Below are 19,473 nucleotides of genomic sequence, written 5' to 3'. Positions count from 1 at the left end.
GTTTATTCTGATTAAACTGGGCAGATAATAAAAACCCTGTGTCCAAGCTGATGATCATCACAGCTGTGACACAGAACTGGTGAGCAGTAAAAAGAATGAGAAGAGATTTCTTGATTATTTTTTTTTCTTTTCAAATCATAAATGATTGGTCCTCTGCGTTTTCTGCAAAGTGGAATGCTGTGCTTCAGTTTCAAATGCTATTCCCACAAATTTCCCAACAGCATCCTTCTTTTAAAATTATGGAATAACCGTTGGATGTAGTGATAGCAGAGGCCACATGTGAGATCAGAGGGGCATAGTATGATCAGTAAATGTCATCTCCTTCCCCGAAGAGGTCAGTAAATAGTCACCATAAACTCCAGTGAAAAGCCAAAGATGGAAAGAATAATCACTCAATAAAAATCTATTATTAGGGTTTTTTATCCAGAGGTTACTCTGACAAGATAAAACATCAGATATCTCTGCTGTGCCTATGATGTCCTTTCACTCGAGGGTTGTCTAAACAGATCTTTTAGCATTTTAATAACTCCTTAAAGAATAACCTTCCTCAGCTTGGTCTTCCCTGGCAAGGAGGCTGTCTACACTCTCTTGCTCTGTGGGTGGTGATGTTGGTGCTGATCCATCAGCCTCTTTCATCCCTGTATCCGTACGTGGATAATCTTTGCTTCACATGAAGTAAAGAGGACTTTGGTAATAATAGAAATAGTAAGTGTGGAAATCTGGCTACTGCACACACAACTGTTTTTCCTAACAGATGTTACTTTCATATGTTTTTCATCTGGTTTTAAGCTTGAGAATAAGGAATTTCTGGTGTGTCTATGAAGAGGGTTGAGAAGCTGGCTAACAAAGTGACAGGAGAGTGAAGACAGATTTCTGGGTTAGTTGGTGGCTGCTGTGGTCTGCAGCAAACCTGGGGGGCAGCTGTGTGGCTTTGCATTATTGGAGATATTGCAATATTGGACAGATGAATCATCATCTGGAAGTGTCAGCAGCCATTTATTTCTTAATTTGTTTGAGAGAGACAACTCTGTGACCTTTAGCAATAAACATTTTTCATCCAAAAAATGCTGTCCTGATGACAGCAAATCTTAACAGCAAGCAGCCAAAGCTTTACGGGTCATGTTTTTGAAACATTTCCTTTGTATTTGAAAAGTCAAAATGTGCTGGAAGAACTTGCTGTCTGGAATTTTTTTTTTTTTTTTTTTTTGCCTTCCTGCGGTACAATGCAAATGATCAAAATCTAAAAAATAAAAGGCACTGGAGCCTTACTTCACACAAATTTCATGCTGGATTCCATGTCAGCCAGAGTGCTGGGAAAGGCTGTCCGTGGGGTCAGTCGGTGTGGTGGGAGGATCCCTTTGCCTTGAGGTGCAGATCGTGTTGCCACCTCCAGCAGCTCTTTCCTGACACTTGAATCTTCCTCTGGGAGGGGGGGTTCATTGGTGGGTTGGGTTGGCTTAAAAGAAGCTGCTTTCCAGCATATGCTGTTGGTCACAGCAGAGTGAATATTGCAGGGCTGGTTTTACTTTCTCTATTAGTAGTCTTTGTTATCAATGCAACATTCCCATTAGAACTGCTATGATGCTTTTTTCCCCACAAACTTACTTGAGATAGAAGGAGATGATAGAAGAGCTTTCTTCCCATTTCAAAACATCTGAAGGGTTTTAATGTGCAGAAGAATATAGGTTATGTTGAAGAGGGAGGCACCAATTCAGCAGCCTGCTGTTGAAGGAGTGTTGGCTGCTTCTTACTGCATGGTACAGAGAGCTGCTGGAGCCCCACAGACTGACCCCCGTGGATTTGATTAACCTCAGCTATTGCAGACTGGTCCAAAGTCGTTCCTGTCCTTCTGGATAAGCGGAAATCAGAATGCAGTACGTGAGAATTATGACTTTAGAATTCTTGATCATAAAATCTCTTAGCTGTGGCAGTCCTGTGTGGATTTGTGCCATCACTTTTAATTTCTATAGCTATTCTTTAGGTCTGATCTCAGTTAAATTAAGCCTTTTCATATGCTGGCTTGCAGGGTACTAATTATATCCCTCTGAGCCTGTTGTTGCCAGAATGGCCCTAAGTAAACTAGAATGTTTTTTCCATGTATATCTGTTTTCTCCTGGGGACTGTCATGTGAAATTTGTTTGCTCTTTGATTATCTAATTACCATGCTGCTGAGTGGGAAGTGGGTTCTATTATACCACACAAATGGGAGGAGGAGAAGAGAAATGGAATTGCAGGTCAGTTTGTAACACTGCAGGGTTTTTCTGTCAGCTCTGATGGCATTCTGTTATTGATAGCAGGCAACGAGTAACAGACGGGCAGTTCATGGTTCTTCGGGGTCTGCTTCAGTCCCTAGACCTGCAGTCTGAATTGGCTGTGGTGAGAAATCGAGCTGTTCAGCTCTAGTGTCTGTCTTGTACAAAATGAATTGTTGGTCTCCACCTAATTCTTGTAGCTTGTGAACGAACACCTGTGCTGTGTAAGCTGTCTGTGTCTGCATGGACAAATGCAAAGCTGTCCTCTGTCTCTCACTAACAAATGAACAGCCTTAAGCTGAGGGAACGGCACATTTTGCTCTTTGCAGGATGCTTGTCAGAATGTTCTTTGCTTTTCACCTGGTACACATTTGGTAGCTCTGTACAGCAGTGGCACATCAAGTGCTACTGGTGAAAGGCAGAAAGCAAACTCTGTTTTGGAGGAGACGTCTCAGGTACAGGTTGGACTGGAACATGTACAGAATCACAAATAGTTGAGGTTGGAAAGGACATCTGGAGATCGTCTAACCCAACCCCTCAGCTCAGCTACAGCAGGTTTATCCAGATCTTGTTTATTCACTCAGGTTAAATCTCCAAGGATGGAGACTCCATAATGTCTCTGGGGACCCTGTTCTGCTGTTCAATCACTCTTTCAATGACTTAGTTTAAGAAAAAAACATATAGACATTTTAAGCTTCCTGTATGCTGGAAGGCTGTGACTTGATTGTTGAATGTCATTTAAAAGAAACAGCTTGCCATGAACTCAGGGCTGACTGTGTGTAGAGAGGAAAGGGTACACGCCCCACACAGGGGCTCAGAAGTACTTTGGGTTTATCTTATTTCATGGCTTAGCTTGACAGATATTAGTGATCATGGCTAAGTGCTTAAATTTCCTATAAAAGTCACGTTTCAGCGTTCAGTTATTTGCATATTGAGTGACAGCCTGTTCTTACTCATTTTTAAGATTACTTTGGTATAAATGACAGTGTTTTAGAACAAATGTTGTCCCTTGTTGAAGAAGAGAACCGCAGCATCAGTCATCTCCAAAGCATGAGTTACATGCAAACCACTGTGTTGGTACAATAATAAAGCTGAATGTGGCAGCACTGAAAATACTGCAGTCTCCAAACATCAGGATTGTTCTGGAAGTGTTAACCCAGCAGGGCTCTCTGCCTTATGGCACTGTGTGTCTGCACAGTGGCAATATGTGAAAACTGAGAGTTCCTTCTTAGGGTAACCTGTCAAAATCTGCACCTGTGACTGGAAGGCAACAACAGCTTCAGCCCAAGTACTTGAATATATTTAACCCGATGTGACAACGACATTTGCAAAGTGAACCTCCTGGCTTTTACATTAAATACTGTCTGTTTTAGGGAGTGGTTATCCAGGAGGCTGTGCAAATGAATACTTGGCTGCAGTTGGTTTCAAGGAGACAGTTTTGTTCTGGGTAATGTGGGTAATGTATATGGGATCTCATTTTCCCTTGGGTGGTCATTAGGGAGGTTATGGATTTCAGCTTCATTTTTCTTCCATGACTACCCTGTTACCTTGAGCCTTATCTTAATCTGCTAAAACTTTATTTAGGATTCTATTCTATTTATTTGTCCAGCCATTTAAAAATTTTTCTTATTCTTTCCCTACTTTTACTCCCTTTTTTCTTGGCTGTGTGTGTGTTCAGCAGGACTTTGTGCAGTCAGAATTAGAGCTGCTCTTTGGGGAACAGCAGAGCATTGTGAGCCCAAAATCTGGCATGTGGCCACTGCTCATCTTTGAAAAGGCAGCAAGGGGCTTTTAGGCCTTTTAATGGAGTCCAAGGAGTGTTACCTAAGGAGTGTCATTTCAGCCTTGAGTTTTAACCAACATATTCTGCTTTGTTTGTCTTCTCCCCTCGTGCAGGGCCCATCAGCTTCCTTGGCTTTGCACCTTGTGCCATCAACACTCCCTGTGTTTGGCTTGGACATTCACTGGCACAGGAGTTTTGGAGCCCAACTGTTCCAGAGTGTCAGAGGGAGGCACAGCCAAATCCCCCTTTTTCCCTTTACAGATAAATCCCTGTGGCATTTTAAACCTCTCTTTATATGGCAGTGCAAGTAATTCTGGAGGAATGGGATAATCTGAATGGAAAAACAAATGTGAGTAAGGCAACTTGGCTGAACCATGAGCGGTGTAATTTGGTCTGCAGGGCAGAAGTCACTAAGTAGTGGAGTGAGGGAGAAGGCAAGGGGTGATTAATGTGTCATTTGGTGCAGCATCAGGTACGGAGCAAATACAGCTCTGTTCCATTAACCACATCTGCCAGGCCTTAATTGAAAGAAATCATGTTCTGAGTATCTGAAATAGAAAAAGGTTTAATACTTGAATTCTTTTTGATCTTTAAATGGACCAGTAAAGGATTTATGCATCTAAAGAGATTATCTTTTCATCTTTAGGCACATGTACTATAAAAGTAATTTTTTTTCTCTTAAATGCGATAAGTGCATCTGGTTAGTACATCTCAGAATATGGAGTGACTATGCTTAGAACAAAGTGGTGAGAGCATTTCTTGCTGAATTATCAATATGATTCTTTTAAAGATTTTTAACATATTTAGAAAGGAAGAGAAAGCCAAGCTCTTTGGGGCCAGCTATGCTTTTCCACAACCTTTTATTAAGTGTTGCTCTCAAGGTCTCTCATAGAAGATGTGGTAACTATTGTCACAAACAACTGATAAAAAGATTATTTTTGTGAATTATGTCACAGAATAAAGAGGCTTTTTCCTTGCTAGGGTGTAGGAGTCAATTTGTGTACCCACCAATACCCCATTAGTGAGCCCTAAGTGGAGTAATAAAATAAAACCTAGTGCAGATGTCTGATTTTAGTTTATGAAAAGAGAGGAATTTTTTATTCTCCCTTTCTGGCAGTGTCTTGTGGGTGTGGGATACTTTAGATAACAGTGACAGAGCTTGTTTGGATCAGAGTGAGATGTGGATGAGATTCAATTTTATGTTTTCCTTTTCTAAGTGTTCATTTTGAATGCGTCTTTACTGTCTGTACTCACACATACCCTTCATAAAGGGACATCTAAAACCTGCACTGTTCATTAGGCAATGGCTGGAGAGCATTAAAAGTTTATTCTCTAGTGTTTTAAGAGACCTGAGGGCCCACTGTAATTGTTTACTGCAGCTTTGTTTGTGACAGCCTAAATTAACTAAGCAGTTTACTTTTCATCATCTTGTATTTATTTCTGTAAGATCAGTTGCTATGGCTGAAGGATCCTTCTAGAAAGGAGATGAGGTAGCTTTAAAAGGTCCGATTTACTGTGACCTCTTTCTTAGCTAATTATTGTGTAGTGAAGGATGTCTGGCAGTCTAAAGTTTAAAAAAAAATAAATAATTGAAGAGCAGAGTTTCCATTACAGCTCATTAAATAAATCCGAGTGCATTGCTTGCTACTAAGAAACCTTATGCATGTAGCTTCTGTTAGAGAAGCTTTGCAGGAAAATAGCTTTAATTTTATTCTCCTCACCTTGAAGTGCATGTCCTCATCTGCTAGGAGTCAAAAAATCTAGATATCTGCCAGCTGCAGTGCAAATCAGCATTTTAATGCTTTACAGCTGCTTCTCTGTAGAAGTTAATTAGAAATGTGATTCAAACACCCTCTGCCAGTGCTCATATGTGGTATCTATTACTGGTAATCATAGTTCCTGCTATTTCAACCTGCATTTGGGGGTGGTATTAACAAAGCAGCTGTTCCACATAGGGACTTTGATAAAGGTGGAAACTTCTTCACTTTGAGAAAATTGGAAGGTAATGCTGCTGCAATTGAAAAAGAAAAGTGGATAATTTAAACCACATTCCTTACCTAGTTTTAGCTGCAGTGATGGTTTCTGAGTGAAGAACTGGCACACCATCCTGTCACTGTAGCATTGATTCCCGAGTGCCGTGAGGGCCATTGTTGCCTGTTACCCCCACGCCAGGGATGCTGCAGGGGAACACAGTAGTTCCCTGTGCTGAACAGTGGCAGCCAAGGCTCAGGGTTTAAAAGCAGGTACCCTCAGCTTTCAGTCCTGCCCTCCCTGATGTCATCCAGCCAAAATGAATGTGTCAGTTGAGGGCTATATTGCCCACGGGATGGCTTAGTTTTGGTCTCAGCACAGCTGTGAACAGACCTGGATTTGTGCTTCAGAATTTAATAGATTTATTGACCTTTCTAGCAGATGTCACGGACTTATTGTGATAGCTGCATTTCTCCTAAGTAAACAAGAGTGTTGGGAAATGATGGTGAGGAGGTCTAGAAGAAAAGTAGAGTGGGAGTTTATAAAATATACTTCTGACATGCCAGAGTTTGTTGCTACATGTCAAATGTGGGTGTTTTCCCTGCAGCTGTATTGGTAATTTTCATTTGCCAAATGCCCAATACTTTGTTTTCTGTTCTCTGACATACAGACTACAAGACCAACATGTTTTTGCTTTGTCATTCATGGTTATTAATGTATAAGCATTATTGTAGGACTGAAGTATTATCAGTTAGTTTTCCAATATTCTTCTATTTGGCTGCAACCCCAGAGCAAAAACTTTGTAGACTTCATAGTTGTTCTTCCTCACTTAGACAGTTGAGATCAGAGCCTTTGGGATCCAAAGGGGTGCATTCCTACCAAATCAAAGCCACTTTCAAGTGGGTTACATCTTGGACTTAACAGACTGATCTCTAACAAGACAAAAGTCTGGAGCAGAATCCTCTGTCAATTCTTGTGCTCCTTCTGGAATATTTCTTGTTTTGATGGTTTGCACAGAGCAAATACTTTCAGGCCAAGAAGTTCTTTGCCTTTATCAGCATTACTCATATACAAAGCCAAATCTCTGAGGACTGGTTTGTTTTGAGGTCTTTTTCTTTTTTTTCTTTTTTTCTTTCTTTCTTTTTTTCCCCAGCAAAACTCAGTGACTTTTAAGGCTTTAATCTCGCAGCTTTGATACGTTCCAAAATACTTCAGTATGAAATGTCTTAACACTTCATCTGCCTGCATCTCTCCACATGGTGGTAAGTTTTGTCTTGCAGTTGGTCGTAGGCTTTGGGTTCATGTCATGACACACCAGGCACTACAGAGCTGTATCCTGACACTCTCCCAGTGCAGCCTCTGGAACAAACTTCCAAGATGCTTTTTGCACCCCTGCCTGTCTCTCCAGTGCTCAGAGAGCAGCTGATGATGCAGGTTCAAGGCGGTTAAAGATTTTTAGAGTGCAGACATTCCCTTGGTTAAACAACTGGATAATCAAATCAACTGATGTGGCCTTAAGATGAGGGCACGGATTCCTCGGGCTGAAGGCAGTATTTGGGACAGTAATGCCCTTCCTGCCAGTCACCATGGCTACATCAAACTTGAGCTGAATATTAAGTGTACTGCAAGGAATTCACTCCTGTTTTAGCAGCTACAGAGGCTTTGTAGGCCAAAACCTGCAGCTCTCCAGTGTCTGTGTCAGCACAGCAGCTCTGAGGTTAAAAGCAATCAGCAGGAAATGGCTGAGAGTAACAAAATCACCTCTTTAGATGAAATGTAGTCAACAGAAGAGGGAAAAACCTAAGTGGGTGCTTTAATCTTGATACATATTTAATGAAATGGGAAGGCAGAAGAGTAAACTAATGAGAATAACTGTTTCCCCTGGGAAAGATGGGTTATGGCACAGGAGGAAAAACTGATATTGTGGGTTGGCCAGGGAGTCAGTGTGCAGGAATTAAGAATTGATTCACACACTACAGGTTGGTTGCATTGCTCCTGAGGAACAAAAGGTGCTTAAACCTTTACAGCATGAAGGAAGGATGAGTAAATGGATTTTTCTGGATTCCCTCTGAAACAGGCAGTTGGAATAGACTTTCTTTACAAATTACACTTTCCTGAGAGATTAAGAGGTTATGCTGTAGCTAAGATGATTATTCCCTGTGTACTTCTCTACTGAACTTTCCTTGGGGTCTGGGTGTATTATGCTATTGCCAGAAAATGTGCATTTTCTCATTTTAAGATCACACCTTTGTGTTCACTGCTATTATCTCCTGAAGCCACATCTGAGCAGGGTTTGGATGTCTGCTGTGGGGTGGAGGAAGCACTGAGAAAGTTCCTTTTGCAAACTGAAGTCATTGATGGTACAGACAGGGCAGCAGAAGTTTATCACAGCACACAGTGCAGGCTCACACCAGTGGTCTTTGTCCCAGAACTCAGTCTGGCTTATTTCTTGGGCTTATTTCACCTGAAATGGAAGCTTGGTTTTAAAATGCCGAGAAAGAGAACAAATTCAGTAAGATTTTCAGAAAACTCTTTTAATCTTCGTTAAAGTCTAAACCATGATGATGTATTAGCTATATTAGCCTTATCTATTATATATGGTATATATTGGTATATTACTAAGTGGGATGCCCCCAAGTTTTTGGTTGTAAAGATGTGCTGAGACCCAACACTGGTGCAAAATGGGCAGTGGGAATTGGGCCCCTTCCACTTTTGGAGTCCACCAGAGAGCTGTAATCAGTGAAACAACAGATATTGATTCTCTCCCTTCCCAGGCTTTTTCTTCTTTTTAAGAAGAGTCAGCTTGGAAAGCTGTGATCAGCCTAATCAGTTTTCTGTTATTGAGACTGTTGCTCATTGTGCAATTTATTAAATCAATTTATTATCCTTCCAATCAGCTTCAGTGATCAGAGCATGAAAACGTTGAAAGAAAATTAAAACTGGTGTAAGTGCTGCCTGTTTGGATAACAGCACATTTTGCTGTTTCGAAGGATTACTCATCTGCACCAAAACAGAGAGATAAGTTAATTTCAATGATTTAGAATTTTCTATTTCAGGGAGGCCTGGCTCGCACATTGTGATGGATTCAGGAAGAAGTATAATTCATTCTTAAATTGTTAAACAGCATGTTAGGGCTAAGTATTGAAGTAAAAATAAATGGATTCATTTGTAATCTTAAACAAGCATGTGTGTGTGTGGGAGGGTAGGGATGGGAGGCTGGGATAACCTGCAAATAAATGCCAGATGAACGGTGGCACTTCAGGTTTTGGTTTTGGAAAGCAGCCAAAATAACCTGCAAGGAAGGGAAACCAGCCCTGTCTACTTAAAAGGGAATTCTACAGATCCTCCAGTCCTCTCCTCCCATGCCATGTGCCCTTCAGCAGGAGGGGGAAAGTTCCCTGAATTCTCAGAGTGCAGTGGCTCTCCCATCTTAATGATGTCTTCAGCCTTCTGGGTGTAAACTAAAGCAAAGCACCTGAGCAGGAGGCAGGATCCTGTAGGGCAGAGGGAACTGTGGTGTCACCAGGGGCATCTGAGTAACGTGGGAAGGTGTCTGGGAATGTTTCCGATTTCTGCAGTGCTGTTCATTCTGGGTTGGGTTGATGACACACATATGGCAAAGGGCTCTGGAGTTGCAGATGTGCTGTGCAGTGTAAAATTCAGAAACCAAAGCTGATAGTATCATATGAACCATGAAATGTTCCACCAGTAGGACAGGGGAAGTGTTTCATTCATAATTCTTTCCCAGGACATAAATCTCTACTGGTTTCAAGTCCTGGCTGGTACTTACAATGAATTATTTTTTTTTCCATGACAAATATTGGTACTCCCTTCCCTGCCAAATACTGCAGGGATGTTACAGGGACATACATAAAAAGATGTTATGTCTTGGTGTGTGATTTGGGGAAGAGAAAAGGGCACAAAACAGGCCAGGCTTCCTCTGTGAGCTGCAACTACAGCGGCTGCAGCCAGTTGTAAAAACCGAGCCATGTGAGCTCCAGGGAGTGAGGTTCCTTTGTACTGCAGAGCAGCTCTTGAGGCAAATAGCTGTTGAACTTAAGGCATGCAGGAAAGATGTTAGAAACTGGAGAACTGCTGGATCTCTTCCTCTGATTTCTGTGGGGAAATGCCTTTGGTCGGAGCCAAAGCAGTTCAAAGGAGGCTACAAACCTACTGGTGACTTGCACAAGCCTCTGAGAAAGCATGGCTGAGCTGATGGGATGTGGAGGAGGCAGGGGATGCTGTATGGTTTGCTCTGAGGGGTGGATCGAGTTAACTGCTGCTTTTGACTCTGAATCACAGAATTATCAGGGTTGGAAGAGACCTTTAAGATCGTCAAGTCCGACCATCAACCCAGCACTATCCCTGCAAACCCTAAACCACATCGCCCAGCATCAGATCCAGACACCTCCAAAACACCTCCAGGATGGTGACTTGAACAGTTGATGCCCATGGACCCTGAAACTGCAGTGCTACCTTTCCCATAGACCCACGTCTACATTCTCTTGTTTTCTCATGTATTTAAGTTGTACAAAAAAAACAAACCTTTGGACTCTTCTGTCCTCCTCTGGCTTCTGCACATGTTTGGCTTTGAAGTTCTCAGGTGCCTGTTGAGGTGGTAGGTGTGCAGTGGGTGGAATGAAAAGTCAACTGGACGTGAGAAATTCCCACCTTGGAAAGCCCTTGCCGTGCTACAAATGGTCACCAGACTAATTGCATCTGAGGGCAGTTCTGCTTGGATGAGGCCAGTAGGAAGAAGTACAGTAAGATCACCATTTGGCAATTTGACCTAAGGGGGAAAAAAAAAAAAAAAATCTTGTTCTGGAAAGCATTAGGGCTGCTTCTGTGAGGCAGGGTGGCTGTTGAAGCTTCTATGCTCTCTTCAGACAGTTTTATTTACAGCTCAAAGTAAAGAAAGCAGTAGTTCTTGACTGGTGCTGTTAATGTATACACTGTATATCAAGTTTATTGCAAAGTCTGTTAGCAAGCTACCAGCCTGGTTTTTAATCTGCAGATAATCTTACTCTCATTTATATATTTGGGCTGTGTTGCTGTGCCCAGCGTAGGCACAGCCATTGGAATCTATCCAGTTCACCTAACAACTTTCATTAAAGAAAATTGTCCTTGTAATAAAAATTACTCAGTGTGACAAGATTCCGTGGTATATTTTTTTAAAGCCCCATAAAATTTTCTAGCAGTTAATGCCACTTGTTTGTTTTTTTGGTGTTTTCTTTTAAAAGCAAAAATTGGCTAAATTGTGCCAGTATTTGAAATAGAATGAAATAACTATTTTCTATCTGGGCATATAGAAACCTGGGTGGCAGGAATAGCCCAAGGATAAGGAAATAAGAAAACTCTGTCTTTGAAGAGTACGTTTTATAGAATTTTGTACACTGAGAGATTGCTTGGAAGTCTGTGACTCTTTTAGTTAGGGAAAGTAAATTCAATAAACTCTGCCCACTTGTAGTTCATGATACAGAAGTCTTAACCTTATAAAATGCAGTGATCAAATGTGGATTTTTCTGCAGCAGTTGGGAGCAGCTTATCTGAGCATCATCCCTGCTGGCTGAAGGACAGCACTCAGTACGTGTGTCCCTGCAGAGCAGTGTGAATACGTGGGTGCTGATGGAGTTCTGCAGCTTTTCCTTGCTTTTCCCAGCCATCAGAGACATAACATTCCTGATGTGAGACACTTCTTACCAGTGCAGTGTACAGCAGGCTACCCACTGCAAGTGTGAAATGCTTTGGTATTTTTTTACTGTGGAAACACAGTGAAGAAGTGCTGAAGAACCAAACCCAGCATTTGGGAACGCAGGGGGAAGTCAGTGGATTAGACTCGCTGCTGTCTCTTTGCAGACTACTCACCTGAGAAAACTCAGGCTCCTTTTTTTCCTCTGTGTCTTCTTTTCCCCTGTTACACAATAAAAATGGGGAAATCTCTCAGTTTTTAGCTACTTGTTCATTAATAGGTATAAAGCAACCTGTCCTCAGTCAGTCTGGGGCAGAGCAGCTGTCATTGTCACCACAGATATGGCCGAGTCCAGCGACTCTTTATTCACCTTCTGGGGTGTGTGTGTTCATGTGTGGGACCAGATCCCCCAATGCACTCATGTTTGGTAGCAGGCTGAGTGTGCTCTGCTCCTACCCCTGGAGGAATTGGTTCAGCTGCCTTCAGGCATCACCAGAGATGAAACTGCGCAACAAAGCAGAACAGTTCAGAAAGATACATGATGCTGAAATGTAAAAGGACCAGCACACAGGTGGAAGAAAAATCTCTAGGATCTTTCACAGTCTCGTTTTCTCATTTCTATCAAAATAAAGAGTTGCAGAAGGTCTCTATATATTTTACACTCTTTGGGAGCTTTGGATTTTTTAAGACTTTCCAGTGTTTCGTAGGTTTGGTTTGGGGTCTGATCTTCCAGGTGCTACACTATCAGTTGCTACTGCTGGGGAATCAGAGCAAGAGCTTCGTGTGATGGTTCCCTCCTTTATTTTAATGAGCACCAGCAGCCACTCTCACGTTTGTCTGGTCTTGGGTACATTAACTAAGGTCTATGTCCTGTCTTGGGCTTAGCTGATTTATGCTTGAAGTGAGGATTGTTTGTTCTCTCTGATGAAACAGTCTATTGTGATAAACTAACAATGGCAAGGGATGAGCTCTTATGTTAAACAGTGGTGGTAGCTTTTTATTTTATCTCTTTTTTTTTTTTCTTCTTGTTTTAAGTCTACCCACTGCCTCAGGAGGAAGGCAGCTGCTCTAATAATACATCTGGTCTCTGTGGAAGGCCCTTATTTGAAAAATCTGTAATTGAGTGGACAAAATTTCTAGTTGCTTGAGAGGATCTATTCAGAAGAGATTTGAAAAGGATGAGGGAAAAGTACACTAGACAGCAAGAAGTCCTAAGGGCTCTATTGAGCAGGGAAACCTATGTAGATATTGTGGGACAATTAGACTTGCCAGGCAAAACACTAAAATGGGTTTGTGAAAAGAAGATCCTGGGGAATGTTAAACAAAGCTTTGAACAGGGCAAAGAGCTTGCTAGGAATACCTCAAAGGCAAGGAAGTTGATTTGGATGATCTTTGAAGGAAGGCGGGCGATGGCCGTTTCAAAGGGAAGGTGCAGAGTGTGTGTTAGTCACAGGGATTCTGCCTGTTTCCACAGCTCCAGGTCAGCACCAAGGGGGAGAGCTCAGAACTGGGTTAAGTTTATTTGCTCCTTTGCTCTTTCCAGAGAGCTGTTCCAAGGCCCAGCCTCCCTGGTGCCCTGCTCGAGGGCACTTCACGCTGTTGGCCTTTCCAGCCCCTGCCTTTCATGCCTGCTTTGGAAGCTGAGGAAGACTGTGCTGTACAGAGTGGAGTGGATGTGTTCCCTGCGGTCAAGACGAATAACCCTGCAAGGTTATTTGTATTTCAGTGACTGCCTCTACTCGAGTTCTGTTGCGTGAGATTTTAAGATGAGTTGTTTGCTTAGATTTAACAAGTTTTGCTCAGTGAGGCTTCTTTCCCCATCGGTTGCTGATGGCAGTGGGTGATGTGGGGCATTAATGAACAGTCCCTGGCATGCTCTTCAATGAGGTTTGCTGTCAAGTAAGTCAAAACTTCAGATGCCTAAAGATCAACCCATTAGTGATGAGGCCAGTGTCAGCTCAGCCTACTTTTAGGTTTTTCATTGCTGCTTCTCTCTTTGATGTAAAGACAACTGTGTGCCCCTTATTCTTTATGTAGACCAAGCTTTTTATCTCCACTTTTGGAACAAGCTGTCCATTGTTTTGATCACTCAGTGATCTTCCTCTGCAGCTCTTCTGTTTGAATTCTTGTTAATCGTGGTGACTGCCAATGTCTGTGCTAATTCAGATGTGGCTCCAGTCCATGTTCAGCAGTGTAAATATTTCCATATTTAAATGCAAATATCTCCTCTGATAAGCGCATAACGAAGCCATCCCCATACACACTGTGACTGTACCTGCATCGTGGCTTGGAGGGCTGTCTGACTAGGCTTTTTGCTGGTTTTTATTTATGCATGAGTGGATGTTATGTTGTGTGATTTGAAGAAATCAAACACAACTTAAATGCACTGATGCACTGAGTGCAGTTTACTTCTGAAAGTAAATTGCCCTGTGTCTCTTCTGGTTTTCCACAAGTGTACAAGAATCCCAGCTGAGGTCTACCATCTGGTTTTTTATTCCTTTTCTTCCTCCTCTGCTGCTTTCTTTCTCATCCAACACTCCTTCGTCTCCTCCTAGTATCTTTTTTTTTTTTTCCTTCTCTTTTTTCTTTTCTGTTTAATTGCTTCTAAGATTTTGGAACATCTTCAAAAGTCTTGCTTAAGCAGTTATTTTTAAACCTGGAATTTAAAAGCAATTATTCTTACTTCCTTTTTCCTGTTACTGCATTTGTTAACTGTTCAGGTCATACTTCCAAAGGCATCCCCTTCTGGTAGAGGCGGAACCGCGTTTTTAAGAAATTAGTTGTTACAGTGTTCAGATTTCTCATTTTCCTACAGAACACCTGAAGAAACGCCTGGAGGATTACATGGCCCAGTTCCCAAATGTACGAATCCTGCGAACCAAAAAGAGGGAAGGGCTGATCAGGACTCGCATGCTGGGGGCCTCTGTGGCCATAGGGGACGTCATCACCTTCCTGGATTCCCACTGCGAGGCCAACGTGAACTGGCTGCCACCCCTGTTAGGTGAGTGGGGGGGGGTGGTGTTAAATTTGGGTTATTTCCACCTGCTGCTTCCCTCTCATACTGTAAATGGGCAAAAGGAACATGAAATATAAAAGGGAGAACAAACCAGCCAAAAGACTCAAGTGAATCGTTGGAAACTTGTAGCTTTTAATGCAAGAATTTTTCTGTTCTACAGTCCTGTGCAATAACCCTGTCATTTGCTTTGGTTAATTAAAGAGCAGAGATCGTATTCTTCTCTTTCCTTGCTAAATGAAATCTTAAATAATTTACAGCGTGTTAGAAGAGTAAACTATCACATGGTCATTCAGCAGCTTGCAGAGAGGAATGGCTTTATCATACAGAAAAGATCTTTACATACAGGTTTTAAGTAGCTTTTAGGGTTTTTATCTCCTATATAACTATTTTTAACTTCACAGTCTGAAAGCCTGTGGAAAATACTTGTGAATGTGAGCTGCTGGTATGTATTTGTAGAACACGGGCACTCTTTTCCGAGGCAGTGCTTCATCTTTAAGGGGTCATCAGTTTGACAATGTCAGCTCTTTTCAAAGATGATTCATTGAAGGGACAGTGTCATCTGTTTCTGGTACCTGTCTGCCTCTGGTCAGTACCAAACTCCTTTACAAGCCCATTGCAAGTGACCTGCCAAAGCTCTTTCTGAGATGTGACTTTGGCAACAATAGTCAAGTGCAGGTTTAAGAAACAGAAGTCATATTTGTCTGCAGGATTGTTGGATGGTTATCCCCTTGCTTTCACTACAGCTTATATCTGGCAATAGTGTAAAACATTTGCAGCTTTATGAGCCCCAGGGAGGGAGGACAGAATTAGCTCAAATGTCATTTAAATGAGAACACGTAGAGTGTGCTTTGATTTTAAAGCACAGAAAGGATTTGAGTTTGACGTGTTTTGGAAGCTGAGACATCATTTGTCGCCTCTGCTCTGAAAGTTAACTTCCAACAAGAGACTGTCTCACTAATAAAGTATTTAAGAAATTCCAGATGCTTATGCAGGAATTAATCCTGTGTTGTTGTGTTTGGTTGGAAGAAAAGGTTGAGGGGAGGAGGTAACACTTGCCTTTCTTGAGCCTGCTGAGAGTAGTTATGCCATTAGTCTGAAGCGCTTCCTGCCAGATCCTGGCGTAGCAATTAGAGCTGGGTGGTGCAGTGGGTTATTTCCCTGGGTTTGGATCCATGCAGAAAGGGTCACATCCCGGTTACTTGTGAAAATGAGGGCTCCTCACTGAGACAAGAGTGCCTGGTTCTAGCCTGGCAGTGTAGATATCTGTTGTAGTGTGCCTGTGTCTTCCTATTTTGCTTCTGGGCGATGAGTGCCTGGTGTTTTTATCTCAGTTATTAATTATTCCAGAAGTAGCAGATAAATTGATATAAATTGGAGCATCTGCCCAGAAGAGAAGGAATGGGGAGAAAACTGTGTCGTTCTTGGACAACTTCATATTTTGACACTCTTTTTTTTGTGATTTTATGGTCAAAGGAACCATTTGGTGGGGGTTTTCTAACATGTTTCTCCAATCTTCAGATCGCATTGCCCGAAACCGCAAGACTATCGTTTGCCCCATGATCGATGTTATTGATCACGACCACTTCGGATATGAGACTCAGGCTGGAGACGCAATGCGGGGTGCATTTGACTGGGAGATGTATTACAAGAGGATCCCCATTCCTCCTGAGTTACAGAAACCTGATCCCAGCGATCCCTTTGAGTAAGTTACTGCAACACGGCGTGCTGAGAGCCAGCTAATGAAATAACACCCCCTTACAGGGCTGGTTTACATCTCAGCATAGTAGAAGTCAGAAACTGGTGTTAAGCTGCTTGCTTTTTGGCAGTCATTTGCTTTGTTGGTTTAAAAGAAATGCACTGTGTAGTAACTGTAAACACTCTCCTTTTCACTGCTGGGGGTTTTTTTTGCCACCTTAATTTCCACAGAAGTTAACATTTAATTGAAAACTGTAATGTGTAACATCTAATGTGATCATTTGTTACCGAGATCTTTCAAACAGAACTTAGCATCCCTAATGCTCTGCCGAAAACAGCAAACCAGTGGTGGCTTATATGTCATTCCCAGGTGTGGGAAGAAGAAAACCTAGCAGAATAATTACAGCAATTTTGATGGTTGCAGTGCACTGCAGAAGTAAATCTGTGATCAAGTTGTGTTCTGCTGTTGCTGTGCTTGCCACCATTGAGACAGTTCTGCTGTCCCTTATACAGTGTTTAAAAAAAAAACCAAAAAACCTCAACTAAACCCTTTTTGAGGTTAAACTCAATTACTTGATCATAGGACTGAGGCAGAGCACCACGTGTGCAGCACTCAGGTCCCCCTGGGAGAGGTTGTGTCCTGTCACTTAATGGTGAACTCCTGCCTGTTTGGAGGAGAGGCAGTGGCTGGTTCTGAAGGAATCTAGTCTGGTCCTCCTTTGCAAGTGGGAAATCAGCAGATAATGCCAGAACAACTGTTTGATGCTCTGACAGGGCTGTAAAGGCACCAGGAACTCTGTGTGGTGAAAGAATATTTGTCAAATCTTGCTTTTTTTTTTAAATGTTTAGTTAGAGATCTGTATCTTTAAATGTGTTTGTAATATGGAGTCTGTTTTTTCCTTAAGGTCTCCTGTAATGGCTGGAGGACTGTTTGCAGTCGACAGAAAGTGGTTCTGGGAGCTGGGAGGGTATGATGCAGGTCTGGAGATATGGGGAGGAGAGCAGTATGAAATATCCTTTAAGGTGAGCCAAGTTCTCTGGAAATCACTTTTGTTTTGAAAAGTAAGAATTGTTCTGAGGCGCAGAATGTGAATGATCTGTCTTGTCCTTGCTTTTGCGTGTGACTAAAGCTGAAAGAGCTGGGAGTAGTAAGATAGTGCACAGAAGAAACAGCGATGGTGTGAGCAGGCACTTGTGAGGGTCAGCTTTGGAGCATGATTAGCTGGGTTGTCCCCACTCTGTGGTCACAGATTCTGATGCATGCACTCCTCCCAGCAAGGGTAAGTCAGCTTGTGGGGAGCTCTCTGACTCTTAGGCTGCTTAGTGCTCACCCTGGCAAGATGATGAAATACTCCCCTCCTGAGGGAAGAAGGATTCCAGCAGCTCAGTGTTTGCCCATTTGAGTGCCTCAGCCCTCAGCTCGAGTTCCCAGAGCTGAGAGCAACTTTCTGTCTGTAGTCAATCCATCTGACTTCTGGCTGCAAGGGACTGAGTCTGTTAATTACCCAGAAAGAAATCCCCAACAACTGGAGTAATAACCCTGTTGCTGGCAATGACTTTGGATCATTATGTGCCTGGCTTGGGGACAGTTCTGTTGCTCACTGACTGACTGAGCTGCTCAGTTGAGGGCTTTAAAATTAAGAGTTAGCCAGCTGACTGAAAATGCTTACTAGTAGTAACATGTCACTGTGACCCACCAACGCCGATGGTACCTGTGTTATCTTGCAATAGGGCACTCTGAAATCCAGTCTAGGAAACCCACTGGAGTGTCCCAGACCCTTGAAGCCAGGTGGCTAGTCTGGAATCCTTTCCATAGCCTGGAGTGAAGATTTCTGCGTTAAACTCTGGGGTTTCTCTTTCAGAAGTTGAATGTATAATTTTATAGGTGTCTGGATGCCACTGATCTAAGCTAGTTGGCCTCAGCACAGGGCTAGAAGATGGCAGCACTGCTGCTATAGTGCACAGTTTAGCTTCAGCTAAAATTCTGCAAGTCTCCCCTGAAAAGTCATGGCTGGTCTCTTCTAAGACAGATTCCTAAATCTCAATGCCCCTGTGCAATTCAGAGGATATCAAACCACAGCAACCCATATTGCCATACATACACCCCGTGAGCTACAAAAAACCACAAGTAATAAAGTCACCCTGGAGGTCCCATGTCCTCTGTAATGGTGGCAGAGGTTGGAGCCATTTGATCCTTGTGTTGCATGTCATGAAATTGTGTAACACACTCGTTCTCTGCGGGAGGGGCTGTGTCAGTATTCAGCCTCTCTTCCTTTCTGAAAATGCTGGTTTCCAAGAGTGATGACAGTGGCTGGGCAAGCCCTTTGTCTCCAGTGCCACAGCAGACAGTCACACTGCTTGATCTGCAGGAAATAAGACTACTTCATTCATCTGTTTGCTTATCCCCTCTGAAACACACTGTGTTTTATTTCAGTCTGGAGACGGTAATTTATGGAGGGATAAATTTGCTTTAATTAATCTCTGCAGAGACCCCTCCCTTTTTCTTTCATTGAGCAACAGAAAAATGAAGTTTTCACTGAAAGAGGCTCACTGTATTTTCAGAAATTAAGATAAATTGATACATTCATCTGTGGCTGATAGATTTAATAATTCTGCTGGAATTGCAAGAATAGAAGGTTTGTTCATAGAATTTATGAAGCTATGACATTTCCTGGCGAGCTTAGAGCTACGTTTTTACCTTTAGAAGCAGACTGAGATTTTGTAGTTAAAGGTGCACTGTCAAATAATTTAAAGCTCTGGCTTTAGGCGTGGGGTACCTGCTTTCACATTATTTATTGTCTCATGGGAATTCAGATTCTAAGCGTGCCAGATTTACAGCCCAGCTTTAACAAAGAATCCGTTCCTGTGTCTGGGCGTTGTGGGTGCAGGTCCTCTTTTGTACTGCTGGTCTTTAATCTGTTGCACAGGATCTGGCCTTCTCGAGCCTCACCAGGAACAGAGGGCTTTTGGGGGTTTGTTTCTTGATGGGTTCTTTTTTTTTTTTTTTCCTTAAGCATATTCCTTTTTTGGCCATGCATGGACTGTTCTTTACTGGGTTTTGCCTTTA

At 42.4% G+C, this 19,473-nt stretch overlaps 1 protein-coding gene across 3 annotated transcripts in view; it reads left to right on the top strand.

Annotated features, from left to right (window-relative positions):
- The window catches only part of GALNT10 (polypeptide N-acetylgalactosaminyltransferase 10), an 82,109-nt gene that overhangs the window by 45,022 nt on the left and 17,614 nt on the right, over nt 1-19,473 (top strand). For all 3 annotated transcript variants that reach the window (XM_050312141.1, XM_050312143.1, XM_050312142.1), the window contains exons 5-7: nt 14,511-14,696; nt 16,230-16,413; nt 17,312-17,429. In XM_050312141.1, the coding sequence (XP_050168098.1) occupies nt 14,511-14,696; nt 16,230-16,413; nt 17,312-17,429 (488 nt within the window). The remainder of the gene's footprint in view (nt 1-14,510; nt 14,697-16,229; nt 16,414-17,311; nt 17,430-19,473) is intronic.

This window comes from Myiozetetes cayanensis, unplaced genomic scaffold (genome assembly GCF_022539395.1).
Source record: "Myiozetetes cayanensis isolate MyiCay16 unplaced genomic scaffold, myiCay2020 scf17, whole genome shotgun sequence".
Lineage (NCBI taxonomy): Eukaryota > Metazoa > Chordata > Aves > Passeriformes > Tyrannidae > Myiozetetes > Myiozetetes cayanensis.
Note: the sequence above shows the minus strand (reverse complement) of the source record. Positions and strands in the feature narration are given on the sequence as shown.